Here is a 17158-nt window from a genome sequence, read left to right on the forward strand (position 1 = left end):
ACCATCTTGCAATGTTAGTTAGCTTTATTGGAGATGTTTTGCTGAGTGGCCTAAATGTGGTTTTATTTTGTATTATTTAATTTTGTTACATTTGTGTATAGCATATGACATTTCATGTCAGCCTGGTTAATTGCAACTATATACAGTACGTAGTATGTACGTATTGTGGCACAGGCAGTTGTAAATTAGCTGTGAAGACATTACAAGTTATGAAACATCATCCAACATATTCATTAAAAGTTATAATTAGTTCTACTCTATTTGACCTGCTATAAAGTTAGTTATGATAATTGTGTTTTTTCCAAGCAGGTTTTATGCATGCCTCGGTTGCAAGAAATGGGGTACATCCTGGAGAAGCCACCATTGCATTTGTGTTTATTCAAATCACAAATTTAAATAAACAGCAAAATACAGTAGTACGCCATTCTGCCAACATTAACTCACAATGCACTCAGATCTAAACTTGACCTCTGTCTTAAATTTCATTTATGAACAGTAGTATAATCATAGTCCACTCACTGCATGCATGGTGTGTTCAAAATGTGTACTTGCTTGCTCCTGCATAGAACGAAAGCTGCATGCATACCTGGTTGAAGTAGTTGCACCCCCTCACCATGCTGTTAAATTATCCAGCCTAGATGTTATTAGATAACTTTACTGGGCCACTTACCTGAAGATATCGTCTGTGTCCTACTATTTTTTACATTTCAGAAACTCTTGGGCATACTCAAATAGAGTAGAACATAATCAAATTAGCCCTTTTTGTTTGAAAGGAAGAAGGAAGAAAAAAGTTATTGAACTGTGCACAAATTGTTCTTTATATAAAATAGGAACATCTATAAAAATAATTATCTGGCTAGTGACAGTAGTTACTGTACTAATTGTAACCAGGTAAAATTATCTTGGAACACACGAAAGCCTACACGAAGTTGCTAGATATTTTCTCACCCAGATTTTGAATATCCGACACAAATTAAACGCATCATGTCTAACCGAGACCTGCCTCTTCAATTTCGTCACAGACCTTCTAAATAAGAGCTATTTGTGAGATTAAAAAAAAGTTAAAAGCTAAATTTACGTCGCATTCTAGATAATATTTATGATATATATATATTTTACGTGTCTTTTAATGTAAAATAGAAATAAAACTATATTGATTAAATATAAATAATTCACTTAAGGATTTTATTTTGATAGTAGTACCCGGAAGTTGTATTCTATACATCAGTGGCTTGTGCTAATTTTTATTTTAGCATCTGGTACAACAACGTTCAGTTGAATCTAATTCAGTAGCCTAACAGATAATGTAAACACCAAAGAGTAAAAACAAGACATTTCATATTTTGAGCTTTAAAGTGACGTGTTCAGGTTTTCGGTTCCCACAACCAGAGACAACGAATGGAGGATAACTGAGGATAACAACAAACTGGAGACACTGCGAAGTACACAAAGGTGAGACGATTATGTTATCATGTCACGTAGTTTTACATATTGTTTCTCGTTGCCCTTGCACATCAAGAGATTCATAAATCTTTCCCACATTATCTTATTGGCAATGTTTCCGTAAGTTTCAGATCTGGTGAGTTTACTGACCACAGGTTCAACGTTTTGTGTTGGAAAAAAACACATATTATCATCAAATATTGTTTGATTGTTTCTTTTGAAAGTCCACTAATTTTGTTTTTAATTGTGCATATAGATACACCTACTTGGAAATTGAGTCCCAGCGTTGAGCCAACTCTGCACTGCAACACTATTTTGCCTTCCTCAGTATTATACAGTGTTTGTGCTTTCTGGACCCTTCTTGACATCCCAAAGTCTTCTTTACTCCAACTAAGCCTCCCACCTTGACGTACTATATGATGGAGAACACTGTTATTTCAGCTGTAATATTCATAGCAGCAGTTTCCTTTCTCTGCAGACGTTCTGATGCATAGTTGAGTCTGCACGCTTGTGTCTTTGGGGAGAACTACAGCTAACGAAAGAGGATTTCTACATTATCTGTCTTATTTATTTATTTATTTATTTATTTATTTATTTATTTATTTATTTATCAGTTGGATAGTTATTTGATAAAATGATTTCAAGTCAGACTCTGTGCTGATATGACTATACAGACGCACCAATCATAAAAGAGAAACAATGTGGTCCAGGTTTCTTTGCAATAAAAGCCAACTGAAAATTAAAGAATTACAAGATTGTACCCATTTACTCATTAAATCAAATGTCACTGATCTTTATTTGAATTTTAGTACATTCCTAATAGGGCATTAAAGTATGTGTTTGTAAACCAAGAGAGGTAGGACTTATTTATTTTTATGTAATGAAACAATAGGAGGGAAATAATTTTTTTAGTAATGAGCTGATAAAATATTAGAGTCAAGGAAATATTGGCAGATTCTGATCCCTTGCTGATTGATTTTGAGATCTCTGTGTAATTATAACGAAAGGAAGTTTGATAACTATTTTATGTAATAGCAAAAATATAACAAAAGTGATTTCAGTTTTTACTCTAATAATGCTCTTTCCAATGAACCACTCATACGTATTGTTACTCTGCACAATAATCTAAAAAACGTGAATTGTCGTCAATGTAAATTTACAGAACTACTAAAGATGCCTGCTTTTGGATCTGATTGTATAGGTTACATCATGGCTGATGACCCTCAGAGGAACTTTCGTTCTGCGTATTATGAAAAAGTGGGTTTCAGAGGAGTGGAGGAGAAAAAATCACTGGAAATACTTCTCAAGGACAATCCACTGGGTAGGCAACACTTTTAAAACAAAAACATATCAGAAACGCACATGCTAGATGGGGGTTCTTTGGAACATTACTTCCTTACACAGCACTGAAAATTATGGGATTAGTTTTGTATTTTCCCAAGTGTGGCTAAGCTAGATGGGTTTGAAAAAAATAAAAGGTTTTGCAGTTTTACTTCTTCTCCAATTAAACTAAAGGGAGCAAGAAATATGAATTTTAAAAAAACTTCACAACAGATTATGCAGCTCATAAATATTTTGGTTTTAACCAGATTGGATTTAGATGCTAAATAAGTGATTAAAATTCCTTTTTAGATTTCGTGAAATGAATGTTTTGCTGGTTGCAAACTGTGATTTGAAGGATCTGTATTTAATCTAGGCTAATTCTGCTCTGTTTCCAAGTGTTAAAGATTTTAAATGGTCTATGTTTGTCCAAGTAACAAAAAAGTGAAATAGACCTTTACAACTTTTTCTGATTTGCGAGCAGATTCAGCAGCATCTTGTATACATATATCCATAATGTCATAAAAACTGATGAAAATATAAAACTAGAGAACTGAGTATTGAACAGTATGAACATTTGGCATATGGAAAAGAAGCTGTGGTATACTGTTGGAGTAAATATTAAATTTTATTAGTAGATTTTTGTTGTGTTGACCTAAAATATATGTGACACATTTAACTTATGCTGCATCTTCTTGAGACAGTGTTACTTTTAAGGCAATGCTTTGTTGAGGGAAAATCATATTTATTGACAGGTGAACACCAGTTACAGCATCATTTAAACCTTATTATTGCTTAAATGAGTGGATAAAACTGATGAAAAGTTTTTTTTTATTATGGAGTTTGTCTGTAGCACAACTGAAAACAATATACAATAATGATATACGTTGTATTGGTCAGAGATTATTAACTAAGCAAAACAACTGAATAATTTTACTGTCCTGCAGATCTAGAAAAACTGAGCACCTTCAGTCAGAGGTTCCCTCTCCCATCCATGTATAGAATTCATGTTTGGAAGGTGCTGCTGGGTAAGAAACCACACACGCATGCGCACCCCCACACGCACACACACACACATTCACCAAAATATCTGCTTGTGCTTTTTTCAGACTAATACTCAATTTAAAAATTGAAGAAAATAACCAGAAAACATTTAAAACACACAACAATCAATTGTGAAATTTAAATTTGAATTACTACATTGTTGACATGTTTGGCTGCAGTCTGCAGCAAGTATTTCCCTACTGGTTAATTCTACATCATTCTACATGGTAACTGAGTGCTCTCAATGTCATCATCCTACTGTTAAAGCCATGTGACATAGTACATTACTTGGCTTTATGTTATTTACTAAATATTCTAGTCAATTTTATGTCAGAATAATTTAACCACTTACCAACACTTATTTTTTTATGAAATCAGTTATGGGAAAAGTATTTAAGAAGAAAGTAGTTGCCGGATGCTTCTGTTACCGCACATCTGTGTAGGAAAGGATAAAAGTCAATTTCCAAACCATCTAATGTCAATCAATTCTTCAGGGAAAATTCACTTACAAGTGTAAACATTTACAACCTCTACTAATATGCCCAGGAATAGACTTTCCATCAAACTTATCTCAAAGTCAGGCCTTGCAATGTTATGAAAATTACAAAAAAGTCAAAGTGGAGGTGTTTGACCAGAATGAAGAGCATCAACTGTGAAGCATGGTGGTGGAGGAATGATGATCATGGTGACTCTGTCATGGAGTCGACGATGGTGTCTTCTGTAGAAACAGGACAGTGATTACAATGGTCCAGTCCAAGTCCAGGTTTCATCCTGATGGATAGTGCTGTGTGCTACATTAAGAAACCTGTGCAGATGTTAGCAAACCTTAATGAACTGATGTGTTCCAAACATCCTCCATAATGACGTGAGAGACCGATAAAGCCAGTCGCAAAACACCGAATATGAGCTATTGCTGCTTAAAATCATTCTACAAGCTGTCAAATCATGGGGTGCACTTACTTTTTCTCATAGCTATAATTTGGTTTAATTGTCTTCTTGAAGTGTAGTTGTGTAGAAAGGTTATAAACTGACAACATCTCACCTTCCATCTCAGTCTCCGATTGTCACTATTCCTGCAGGTATCCTCCCTCCACACAGTGACTCTCACTCTTTGGTTGGCGGCTACAGGAAGGAGCAGTACCAGGACATTGTGGAAGCTTTGGAGGTGATGAGATACATCAACTCATCTACGCCTTCCACCCACATCTACCTACGGATGTTCCAGCTGGAAAGCCAGGTGCTCCCGCGATGCTCCGAGACCTTACCGCCGGTGAGATGTAACATACTGTGGATCAGCGCTGAACTGAAACTGCATAAACTCTTATCTTCGGGAAATTAGTCCTTGAATCATGGCTCAGTTGTGGTCAAGATTTTATGTAATTAAAGCTGAGATCCATCGCACTTAGAATTTGAAGCTTTTTTTTATTAGCAACATACTGAGTTATAGCCACCAGATATTTCAAAGATTTGTTTGTGAAAGCCATGAAAACATAATTAACCAACTAAATTAAAAGCATTGGTGCCTCTAATTGCAGAAGCAAACCTCACATTCTTGGATTTGTCATGGGAATGACGTTTGATATCCCCCAGCTTGTCACTCCTGATTTTATAGCAGCAGGCCAAAATGTGTTTGAAACAGCAAACCTGTGTCTCAGAGGTAAAGTGTACATATCAATCCCAGAACAAAAGCAAACAGACCTTGCGAAGAAGCTGGTTGAAGCTAGTGAGAGATCATCCCGTGTACCAAGTTCTGTTCCAGCGTGGGTTGAAAAACTACTGAAGGAGGAAGAAAGAACCACTCCAAAACCAACATAAAATGCCATATTATAGTTTGCAAATGTATTCAGGTGCAAAATTAAAATGTTTGATTCTGTGGTCTGATGTCAATAAGTTGCACTGAAAAAAATAGACATGCTTACATACCTGAGAACAACAACCCTCCACGTTGTGAGGATGTTTTACTCCAGGAATGACTGGTGCATTTTACAAAATAGATGGCATCGTGAGGTGAAAACATGTAAATTATGTGAAGATGAAGCTTGGTTACAAATGGGCTTTGCAAATGGAGCCTAAGACTATCAACAAACCTATGAGAAAGTGTCTTTAGGACAATAAATTAAACCATTAAAAAAGCCTTCTTATCTCAGTCTCAGAAAATTTGTGGAAAAAGCTGAAAGGCAAATACTAAAGAAATGTCTGAAAAGTCCAGAATTTGTAAAATTCTCTTAATAATTTCTCACATTATTTTGTCATTAAGCAGATAGAAATAATCTTGGTAATACTAAAGGATGTAAAATGGGAAAAATTTTGTCTGACTTGATAGTAAATTCACACTACTTTACTACAAAACTGGAGACTACTGCACCTACGTATCTAAGGTTCGTTTTGTTAAATATTACTGTGTTTCATTTCCAGAATGATGAGAATGAAGACTTCCTGGCAATCAGCAGAGCCATGGAGGAGATTGTTGATGATTCCATTGACTGCTATTGGCTGATCAAGTGTTTCATAAATCAATTCCACATTAAGTTTGGAGACTCGCTTCCTCACCTCGTAAGTGTTACTTGTGGCTCCGAGAAAAACTAACATGTTTTCAAGCTGAATTAAAATTTTGAATTTGTTTTTAAAACATGAAATAGGTCATTTTACTGCTGGATCCACCTGATTAATTTTTGATGCAATAAATGCATAAAAGCTCAGCAAAGTAACCCTTCCTTACCTTTTTTATTCTTTATTTGTAAATTACAAGATGTACGATGTAGGAGTTTTCCACTGGGGATTTTGGCTACGTCGCCCATTCAGTAGAAAATTGTCTAAGAAGTATCAACTTCTCTTGAATTGACACTATTCATTTCGTATGAATGAGGCCATAAAATTAAGTTCTGCAATAGTTTGCATCAGTGCTAAGTTTTCTTCTTCTTTTTTGGGTTTGCTTTGTTGTAGCCAAAGAGTCTGGAGCATTATCTGAGTCAGGAGGAACCTCGGCTGCTGAACCACCTTAGGAGCATCGGGGCGCTGCCTCAGTTGCCGTACAGCCTGTGGTTCAAGCGCTGCTTCGCCGGCTGCCTGCCTGAATCCAGCCTGCAGAGGTCAGTTTGCAGCCATCACCCTAATCCTACCAAACCGGGACAATACAAGAAAATATGCAGTTTTTTGACAAAAAACAAAGTGGTCTTGCTTCAAACTAAGAAACAACAGGAAATGCAGTTGTTTGGGATTCACTTATACTCATTTATCAATACAATTATTTATTTTTTGATCAATTTAAGTAAAACACTTTTTTTAACTTAAACTGAATACTGAATTATTGAATTCATAATTATTAAATGATTAAAATTGTGAATTTAATCATAATTTTTTTTTTCTTATTAGAAAAGGTTTCATTTTTGTTTACTGGATCACTTGAAGATACCTAGAATAATTCCCTGTGGCACATACTATCCTGTAACTATTTCTGAGACCTTTTAGTGTTTATTTTTCTTTTACAGGGTTTGGGACAAAGTGATCAGTGGCTCCTGTAAGATCCTGGTTTTTGTCGCCCTGGAGATACTGCTCAGCTATAAGATCATTTTAACGGGCAACACCCGGCCAGAGGGTGTGGTTAAGTTCCTATGTAATGTAAGAAAAAAGATATATAGCCTATATATTTTTTCTGAATCTTTCTGTATAAATAAACTTAACTTGCCTCAGTTTAAGATCTTAATCTGTCTCTTCCAGATACCTCAGGAAAACACAGATGCTATCGTGACTAAAGCCATCGATTTGTGGCAGAAATACTGCGGCAACCCGAACCACGCTGTGTAGCCATGCGTACTCAGTACTGCAGCAGAAATCCTGCCTCCTTCTACCAGGAGACCACAGCATTCTGTCTGATGGGATAATTTCTGCCGAACCTAACCCAAAACTCATCAGGAACCTCTTTTGATGAATATTCGAGAACATTTTTCTGGATGTCATCTTCCAACTGAGAACACGACAAACTGTAATGGGACGGACAATGAAATTGGGATGAAGCCTGAAGAACTACCAATTATGGATGTGGATTTCTTTCTAATTAAAATCACAAACACAAACATAAATTGTTTTTATAAGTTTCTTTTTTGTTTGAGAAATGCCATACATCATTGAATACTCACAATAAATTAATATCAACATGCAGTTCTCCGTTTACAAAAAGAACATTTGAAAATTCTTTCGGTTTATGTACATCCTCTTAGAAGTCTGAGAATATTTTTCCTCCCAAAACAGTTTCAAACATACAAGAGGCAGCAGGAACACTGACTCTTATTCACACACAAAAACACACACACAGTTAAATAAATCCCCAGCATCAGAAGTAAAAATTTGTGGATGCAGTTTGAGCTGTAAGGTGGCAGGTTTCTCATGTTTTATTTTAAAAAGGCGGATGGATCCCAGACAGTTCAGTCACTTAGCTGCATCAATAACTAGTATACAATTTTAAATAGTCATTTGGCAATTCAAAAATTATTGTAAACACTACTGTAGGCACAGTGACGCAGCAGATTACTGAACTCTGGCGAGTTAAAATGTCAAATTTCTGGGAGTCGATTTGGGTTTTGATTCTGATTTCAGGATAAGTTAGCTCATGTTTTAGACTAATGTGTTCCCTCCAAACACCAACGAACATGATTATAAAATAAATAAAAAAATCATTGTTCCCGTCCACAAACTTAGCACAGTTTTCCCAACATCAGAAGTGTGGCAAAATTAAATATTTCCTCCGCTTCATCATAAAAATGACAGTTAAAAGCTTTTGAATATCAAGAAGTCATTAAAATTCCCATTGAGGGAAAACAACAGTTCTGAGTTTGTTTCTTTTTCAGCCCCATAACCCTCCAACATCTGAAAGGTTTTGCTCCTACTTCCTGACTCAAACAGGTTGATGCCAATCAGCAATTCGAGGGCAGCAGATACTTTTTTAAGATTAAGGTCTTAAAAAAGCGGCAGCAGAAGTGCAGACTACGGCCGATGAAACCTACAGAGGAGAAAGATAAACAAAAGTGATTTAATTAAAATAAATTCTCAATCTGTTAATGAAATATGTAGAGACTCACAATATTTCCGGGAAAAGAATAAGAATTCTAGCTGCACAGCATCCACACAAAAAGGAATATTTATCAAATGCAACTTTGCAATGTCTAAACCAAGGAAAATGACCAAAAGTTTACTTAAAGAACAGAAGTAACATAACAGAGCAACTCCAACATGCTGCTACCATGAGCAGTGCAATTCTACAGCCATTCCTCTTAAACTCTGTACATTTCCTGCAGCCTCATTTGTGTTGCTGGGTTATGATCAAACAGTAAAGCAGTGGCGTCTCTGCTGCTCCTCTCTGGCAGAAAAAAGTAATTTCGGTTTCAGAAGTTTCCTGATAGGATCTTCCAGTTTGGAAGATGATTGGAATGTTCATGCTTGGCTGCCTTTAATTATGATTTCATAATTAGACACAGAGTCAGCAACTTGAGGCTGACGAAGTGGAACTCAAACTGATAGCTGTGTGTCGTGTAGAACAGCAGGACTTTCTCCGACTACTACAGCGTCATTTAACTGAGTTTTTTTCACAAACCTGGTCAGATGGCGGCTTGACTCGTGCACCTCCATCTCTGTGCTTTTAAACTCATTCAGCTCTTTTCTGATGGCAGCCTGAGGACAAACAGAAATGCAGAAATATATAAAGCCTGATAAATCCAGATTTTATTTTTAAAAAAGTGCTGTGAAATATTTTTCCCCTTAGATTTCTTCAGCATTTTTTTTTGTTGCACTTTAAAGGTTCAAATAAAACTAATTTTATTGCAGACAAACATAAACTGGGTAGACACAAAAAGAGGTTTATTTCTTGGAAGGATTACAAAGCAATTTCTAAGTCTTTGTGTCTCCAGAAATTCACAGTCATTTACAATAAATAGTGAAAAAATGGAGCAGTTTTCCAAGGAACAGCCAAACTACCAAAATTACTTTTTAGTAATTCATCAGTTTGTGAAAATAAACTCAAGTGTGTTTCAGTAATGCAACAATGATTCCAACAAAGCACACTAGCATGCCCACTTCTCAATGGGTTGAAGGAACCTAAATTAAGGTTATGAAGTGGCCTAGTCAAAGTCTGGAGTCTGGAGCTGCCGGATGACAAATACTTTTTTACAGTACTGTGTGCTTCAGTTCTGCTTTGATTTTGTGCTTTAACCAGACCTTATCGGCTGCTGTTAGCCGAGTCCATGGCTTGTCTGCTCTCCTGTCGTAGTCCTGAGCTTCAGCGACTTCAACGTAGTCACTGAATCGGATGAGGATCTTGGCCTCCCTCAGCTCCTCCACTGTGGGCCGATTGCTGAGCTGGATGGTGGAAGAAAAGACAGATGACGAAATATTTTGCAGCAGAAATGAAGTTTCACAACTACGCCCTCATTTCAAGTGAAAGGAAACCACCAAGTTAAAAGAAGCAGTTTAGATGCACATTGTGTGTAAACTTCTCTGTAAAGCTTTTCAGTCTGCTGTTTATTGTGCTGAAGTTGCATGTTTTAAAAGCAACAGGAACTACACTGTCAAGAAAACACTAAATTTGAGTCGTCTCAGCCAGCGCTACATTTCTTTCATCAAATCCTTACATGCTTCAATTTGTAATTTGTCTTTGTCCTTTCTGTGCCTGTCTGTCAAAAAAGGAAGAACCAGTTTATCAGTACGTTTTTCAACACCTGAGTCCAGGGAGCTCTTATGAAAGACAGGTAATTCATGTAGCTTTTGTTGATTCCAGATGTTTGGGGTTGAACGTGCGAAGTTTGGACGGTCAATCATCTCAAGCAAAAAGTATAAAATTAAAATAGGTTAACAGATTGGCTTTTATTCTGAGTGAAAATAAGCAGCAGTCTAAATTCTCATTAAATAGTAAGATAATTTAACTGAACAGTATTTTGGTCTAAATTGGAACAACAGCTGTAATAAATACGCAAGAGTTGATGGACCTCTGACTGTGTTTGATTGTTAAGGTGTTCTTTAAAATCCTAATGAATTTGTCTCAAAACTGATATTAAAATATTATGTGCAGATATTCTATTTTAAGTATCTCCGTCTTAAAACTATTTCAGCTTGAAATACTAAATATATTTTTATTATTTTAAGGCCAGTCTGTTTACTGAACTCCACCGTTTTTTATTACTAACTTTGTACAAAAATGTCCACATCTTAAATATTATGTCACAAAGTATTGAATCGTAAAATGTTGATATTTTTCCACTTTTAACGAGTCGGCCTTTGAAAATCTAAAATCTACTTTAGAAAATCTACACGGCCAAAAAAACCCAGCATAGGTTAAACCAGGTTCATCTAATCAGGTTTGTAGAATACCAATAGTAGTTTTTCAGCCTGTCTTACCTTTTTGGATAAATGTCTCTTGATCTCCCTTTTCTCTTCCTGCTCCTCCAGATCATTTCGAGCTGAAAGCAACACAGAACAAACACGTCCAAACGCAAGCGATAAATAATAGCCTGTCACTGAAATTGCAAAGCCACTTACGTTTCAGAATGTTTCTCTGTTCCAGCTCCTCTGCTGTCGGCCTCTGACTCAACCGCCTGAAAAGGAAGAAAAAGTCTACACTTTAATTTTCACATGCTGGTTTGCAATATCAGAACCACAAGTTCTGATTTCAGAAGGAATATTATAAATTATGGAGGATGAATAAAAAAGAAATGGAAAATAAATTATTAATAAACACTCCTATTATGTTCTTTGATCAAATAGAACATTTACAACACAGCGTAAACTGCTATATAATATTGAAGATGACCAAATGCAGATCACCATGAAACATCAGCAGAGATGAAATCAATCAATCAATCAATCAATCAAATTTTATTTGTATAGCACATTTCAGCAGCAAGGCATTTCAAAGTGCTTTACATCATAACAAACACAGAATCACAATGCAATATAGAATCAATCATTAAGTCAAGTTACATCAATAAATTTGTAATTGATTACATTTCAAATACAATTCTAAACAGGTGGGTTTTCAGTTGAGATTTAAAAGAAGTCAGTGTTTCAGCTGTTTTACAGTTTTCTGGAAGTTTGTTCCAAATTCGTGGTGCATAGATGCTGAAAGCTGCTTCTCCTCGTTTGGTTCTGGTTCTGGGGATGCAGAGCAGACCAGAACCGGAAGACCTGAGAGGTCTGGAAGGTTGATACAATAAAAGCAGATCTTTAATGTATTGTGGTGCTAAGCCGTTCAGTGATTTATAAACTAACAACAGTATTTTAAAGTCTATTCTTTGAGCTACAGGGAGCCAGTGGAGGGACTTTAGAACTGGTGTTATGTGCTCTATCTTCCTGGTTTTAGTGAGAATGCGAGCAGCAGCATTCTGGATCAGCTGCAGCTGTTTGATTGATTTGTTGGACAGACCTGTGAAGACGCTGTTGCAATAATCAATACGACTGAAGATGAACGCATGGATGAGTTTCTCTAGATCTGGCTGAGACATTAGTCCTTTAATCCTGGAAATGTTCTTCAGGTGATAGAAGGCCGACTTTGTAACTGTCTTTATGTGGCTCTGGAGGTTCAGGTCAGAGTCCATCACTACTCCCAGGTTTCGGGCCTGATCGCTGGTTTTCAGTTGTAATAACTGAAGCTGTGCATTGACTCTAGATCGTTCCTCTTTAGGTCCAAAAATAATAACTTCAGTTTTGTTTCTGTTCAGCTGGAGAAAGTTTTGGCACATCCACACATTTATCTGTTCTAAGCATCTGTTCAGTGATTGGATGGGCTCTGAGTTACCTGGTGACATCGTAATGTAGAGCTGTGTGTCATCTGCATAGTTATGGTAGCTAATATTATTTCCTGTTATAACCTGAGCTAGTGGGAGCATATAAATATTGAATAAAAGGGGTCCTAGGATTGAACCTTGGGGTACCCCACATGTGACCTTTGACCTCTTTGATGAAAAGTTTTCAATTGAAACAAAGAAATCCCTGTTCTTTATGTAGGATTCAAACCAGTTAAGCACTGGACCGGAGAGTCCGACCCAACTCTCCAGTCGATTCAGTAATATGTCATGGTCAACAGTGTCAAAAGCTGCACTGAGATCCAACAGAACCAGCACTGTGGTTCTGCCACAGTCCGTATTTATATGGATGTCATTGAACACTTTTACCAGGGCGGTCTCTGTGCTGTGGTGAGCACGAAAACCAGACTGAAAGAAGCAAGAACAGATTAGTTGTTAGTGAAGTACATACTGTGCCATCACTGTAGCTTTGAAGTATGAGGATGTAAGATTAGCTCTATATAAAAAAGACTAATGTATAGATCAGGGGTCTCAAACTCCAGTCCTCAAGGGCCGCTGTCCTGCAGTTTTTAGATGTGCCACAGGTACAAAAAACGCTGGAATGAAATGGCTTAATTACCTCCTCCTTGTGTAGATCAGTTCTCCAGAGCCTTGCTAATGATCTAATTATTCTATTCAGGTGTGGTGCAGCAGACGCAGATCTAAAAGTTGCAGGACAGCGGCCCTCGAGGACTGGAGTTTGAGACCCCTGGTATAGATAGATGTCCTATTACATAAAATATAAAACCATATGAAAAGAATTTGTTTACAAAAATTAATTTTCCATTGATTAATAAAAAATGTATAAATAAACTTTTGCCATGCAATATTTTTGCTAAAAAGTAGAGAAACGCAGAAAAAAAAATATTTATTTCAAATTTAACACCCCTTAGTAATTCTGTTATTTGTTTGTTTCTTAAGAAACCAACTTATTGAATGGAAATAGAATCTAAATCTGTAATTGGCATGAATTGGGCTCAACTGCATGAACGTTAGAAATAGAAGCACACAGTTCAGTGTCGGATGTTACTTAAAAAAATTTGATGTTATGTCAAGCAAAGAACAGACACATACTTTTTTGTTGGATATAGTAAAAGCAGAAAAAAAAAAACAATTAGTATTGCCTACCAGAAAGGAAATAGTTGCTGAATCATTTTTTTTTAGCAGTTTACCTATGGGTATACTTATTTTTCCCTTGTTTAGAAAATGTGGAATCATCTAGTGATGTTGCAACCTCCAACTGGACCACTAGATGTCAGTAACAGCAACACACTGAACCTCTAACTCCACACTGACTCACCTTTTTTCTCCCAACCCTGCACACTGATGTTCACTTTCTATGCTATCAATTTGAGTCATCACTCTCTCTTGTCTTTCAGTAAACACTGATTAAACTCTGAGTCGGAGCCTCACCTGGTCAGTTTGGTGGCGGTTTGTTGCCGGTACTCCAGACGCTCCTGGTCCGACTGCATCGGCAGGATGTTCTTCTCTTGCAGCTCCCTCTTTGACGGACGGTTACTGAGCTTGATGGCCAGAGAGTCTTTCCGTAAAACCTTCATGGCCAGCGTACCTTCAGCAGAAAAAAGTAAGAATGTCACTTAAGAGTGCAGATTCAGACTAGGCGTTTTTTTGTTTTTTTTTCTCCATTGTTAATATTACATGTTCAGGACTAAGATGCAAGATGCTGGAAGCTCAGCTTATTTTTCCTGTTTACATTGTGAAAAGTTTTCGAACAACATTCTAAATTTGTCCTTCATATTTTTTTCCCCTTTGAGAGTTCTTCCTTTGGGTACTTCCCAGTAATATTTTTACTTTTAATAATCTAGTTTATTAAATTAAATGCTGATTATTAGCAAAGCACACAAATCTCTATTTAGAATTCAAGAAGGGTGAAAAGAAAGCGGCTTACTTGTAAGCAGTGTATCGTCATCTTCTTCCTCCTCATCTTCATCATCTTCTTCCTCTTCTTCATCATCATCATCATCATCATCGTCCTCCTCCTCCTCTTCTTCTTCTTCCTCGTCCCTGTACATGCCAGGCAGCTCTTCGTAGTCGGCCTCATTTGGGAGATTTTCTTTATCGTCGTCGCACTCGATCATCATGGCAGGAACAGTGTGCATCATGGAACTGCAATAAAGTGAGTGGGTCAGAAGTCGGAGGTCAGCCAAGTAAATAAATGCTTAAGTAATAATGTGATAACAGCTCAGTCGGAGATTACAGACAAAGTTCATTTATTCAATGAGTTAAACAGAAAATGCAGCAGAAAGTTTCACCCGGATTAAGTTGGATCAAAAGTTACAACAGAGTTTTGAATTAAAAGGAACAAAAAAATTTGGATACAAGCACAAGAAGCTCATGGGTGGATTTGATATTTCTGAGACAAAGTTTATCAAACTGATATAGGAAAGTCTTGAAGGAGAGAAAATTTTCATGCAGTTGAACATTTACAGATTTTTTTTATGGCTACTACGTCCTCACCTCTCAAACCTCTGCATGGTGAGGGCAAGCGTCTTGTTGAGTTCCTCTATGATCCTGCTGGGCGGGTGCAGGGATACCGGCAGCGCCCCATACTGCAGCGAGTGTCCGCCCATCCCAGTGTGGCTGGGTGGGCCGGGGCACTTCTGGAAGGCAAGAGGAGAGGGCTCCATGCTCCCCGCGGGAATGGAGATCAGGAGCTTCTTCGGAGGTAGAGGAGGAGACAGCTTGGCTGACATGCATGGCAACTTCACAGGGGTGCCGTCTGCAAAAGGAGGAGGAAGTAGCAGAAAGAGAAACATGGACGCCAATTCATGCACAGAGAAGAGCTTACCTGTGATGTGATTGGGGAGTCTGCTGAAAGGTTTGGGTGGAAGAGCAGGCGGCTGCTTGTGTAACGTAGGAGGTCTTGAGCGGGGGGATTCTGATCCGTCAGCAGGAAATGCTGCCGAGGCCTTTGTGGGTGGAGTTGGGCTGGAGTTCTGGCCCTGGTCTGGTTGACATGTACCCTCACTTTGCATTTGAAACTCCAAACATCCAGCTGTGAAATAACAACAGCAAGCAGTCAGAGGGCGCTATGTTTGGCAAAAACAAACAGATAACAACGGTAGAGGTTTTGCTTCCTACCTACAGCGGCTGTCGCTCCTTCCATCAGCTCTGGACCTTCAGGTTCAGATGGGATAGAGCTGAGCGCTGGGGAGCGACCGTTCTCCATCTTCACCTCCTCCCTGAGAACTGGAGAGGATGACCCATCTACAGAGGAAAAGACAGAAAATAGTAACCAAAGCTTTAGAAAGGCTGTTTTCATCTCCCAATACACAATTGCTACATTGTGTATTGGGAGATACACAAATTTAAGTTCTCTCTGCTAGTTCACCATGTATTACATTCACATCACTTTACCTGATGAACTTTTAGTTGTGAATATCAAAATTTGAAAATAAAGTTTATTCAAATATAAAGTTTCAATGGAAAAGTTATTAAAAGGAATTCAATAATAGTTCCCCTTATAGGCAGCTCTTTTTTTCTGCGCGTTTTGACATTTTTAACCCAACAAAGACTTATGGCCTGTCATGCCTTTTTAAGCATAATGTAATGAACGCGTTAATAAAATATTGTCAAAATTATGACTGTAAATATAAATGTATGGGAAGTACAAGCTTCATGCTAAAACCAAATATATTATATTTGAAAAAAAGGGAGTTTAATCCCAAGGTAATACCTCAGACATATTACATTGCGTCATGACTGGTATGCAAGTAAAGGTATTTATATTGCAACTATGCAGCTATACAGTAACTCACAAAGAGCTTCACAAAGAAGGAACAAAACATGGGATTAACACGCGATTAAAAAGACAACATAAATCAAATAAGGAAGATAAACACAAACATAAAATTATATTAAAAACAAATCTAAGGGAAAAGAATGTTTCCAATAGAGTGTCTTCAGCTGCTCAATGAGTTCAGACTCTCAAATCAACCTAAGAACACAGGAAGCTTGTTCCACTGAGGTACAACAGCGTGTCGACAGTTGTCCCCTCCAGTTTTATTTCTGTTCACACGCACAGCAAAAACTAAGGCGCTATTTGGAAAACCTAAATGACTTTGTATGTCTGGTTGGTCCATCAACTGGCTGAGTAGCTTCCAGATGTTTCTAAATATTAATATCACTGATAGAAACATTCATCAAGTGGTCATCAGCAAGAATAAACGGTCCTACAGATTTGGCCTTTAACTGATCTGGAATACCTGTGTGGTTTGAAACAATTACCACATCATACCAACAGTCAAGCATGGTGGTGGAGGGTTGATGATGTGGGCTTGTTTTTCAGCTGCCCAATCAACCACAAACTCCTGGTGGAGCCAAAGGAGTTCTAGAGTCAAATATGAGGCTAACAGTCCAGTAGCTGAAGCTTTAGTGGAAAAAGTTTTGACAATCAGATTATTATTAGACAAAATAATACCATAAGTGCTGTTATGTTTATTTAATTTGTTGATGTGGTTAAGAACTAGAATGTTGTTGTAGTCTGATACATAAGAACTCAATTT

The 17158-nt window shown here is 37.3% G+C and overlaps 2 protein-coding genes across 4 annotated transcripts in view; one reads left to right on the forward strand and one right to left on the reverse strand.

The window, feature by feature from the left end:
• Positions 1-1178: 1178 nt before the first annotated feature.
• Positions 1179-7891, forward strand: tbc1d7 (TBC1 domain family, member 7). The gene is made up of 8 exons (XM_032571458.1): positions 1179-1452; positions 2645-2764; positions 3711-3791; positions 4887-5077; positions 6223-6360; positions 6751-6896; positions 7296-7425; positions 7525-7891. The coding sequence occupies exons 2-8, from the start codon at positions 2653-2655 to the stop codon at positions 7609-7611; spliced, it is 885 nt and encodes a 294-aa protein (XP_032427349.1). The 5' UTR covers positions 1179-1452; positions 2645-2652; the 3' UTR covers positions 7612-7891.
• Positions 7892-7895: 4 nt separating this feature from the next.
• phactr1 (phosphatase and actin regulator 1) overlaps positions 7896-17158 on the reverse strand; it is a 35095-nt gene continuing 25832 nt past the window's right edge. For 2 of the 3 annotated variants that reach the window (XM_032571452.1, XM_032571451.1), the window contains exons 4-13: positions 15735-15860; positions 15442-15648; positions 15111-15372; positions 14542-14759; positions 14046-14202; positions 11332-11387; positions 11191-11252; positions 10015-10155; positions 9395-9471; positions 7896-8803 (exon numbers count right to left, since the gene is read on the reverse strand). In XM_032571452.1, the coding sequence (XP_032427343.1) occupies positions 8788-8803; positions 9395-9471; positions 10015-10155; positions 11191-11252; positions 11332-11387; positions 14046-14202; positions 14542-14759; positions 15111-15372; positions 15442-15648; positions 15735-15860 (1322 nt within the window). In that variant the 3' untranslated portion in view covers positions 7896-8787. Of the gene's footprint in view, positions 8804-9394; positions 9472-10014; positions 10156-11190; positions 11253-11331; positions 11388-14045; positions 14203-14541; positions 14760-15110; positions 15649-15734; positions 15861-17158 lie in introns of all 3 variants that reach the window. The other variant, XM_032571450.1, reaches the window with a different exon arrangement.

This window comes from Xiphophorus hellerii, chromosome 9 (genome assembly GCF_003331165.1).
Source record: "Xiphophorus hellerii strain 12219 chromosome 9, Xiphophorus_hellerii-4.1, whole genome shotgun sequence".
NCBI lineage: Eukaryota > Metazoa > Chordata > Actinopteri > Cyprinodontiformes > Poeciliidae > Xiphophorus > Xiphophorus hellerii.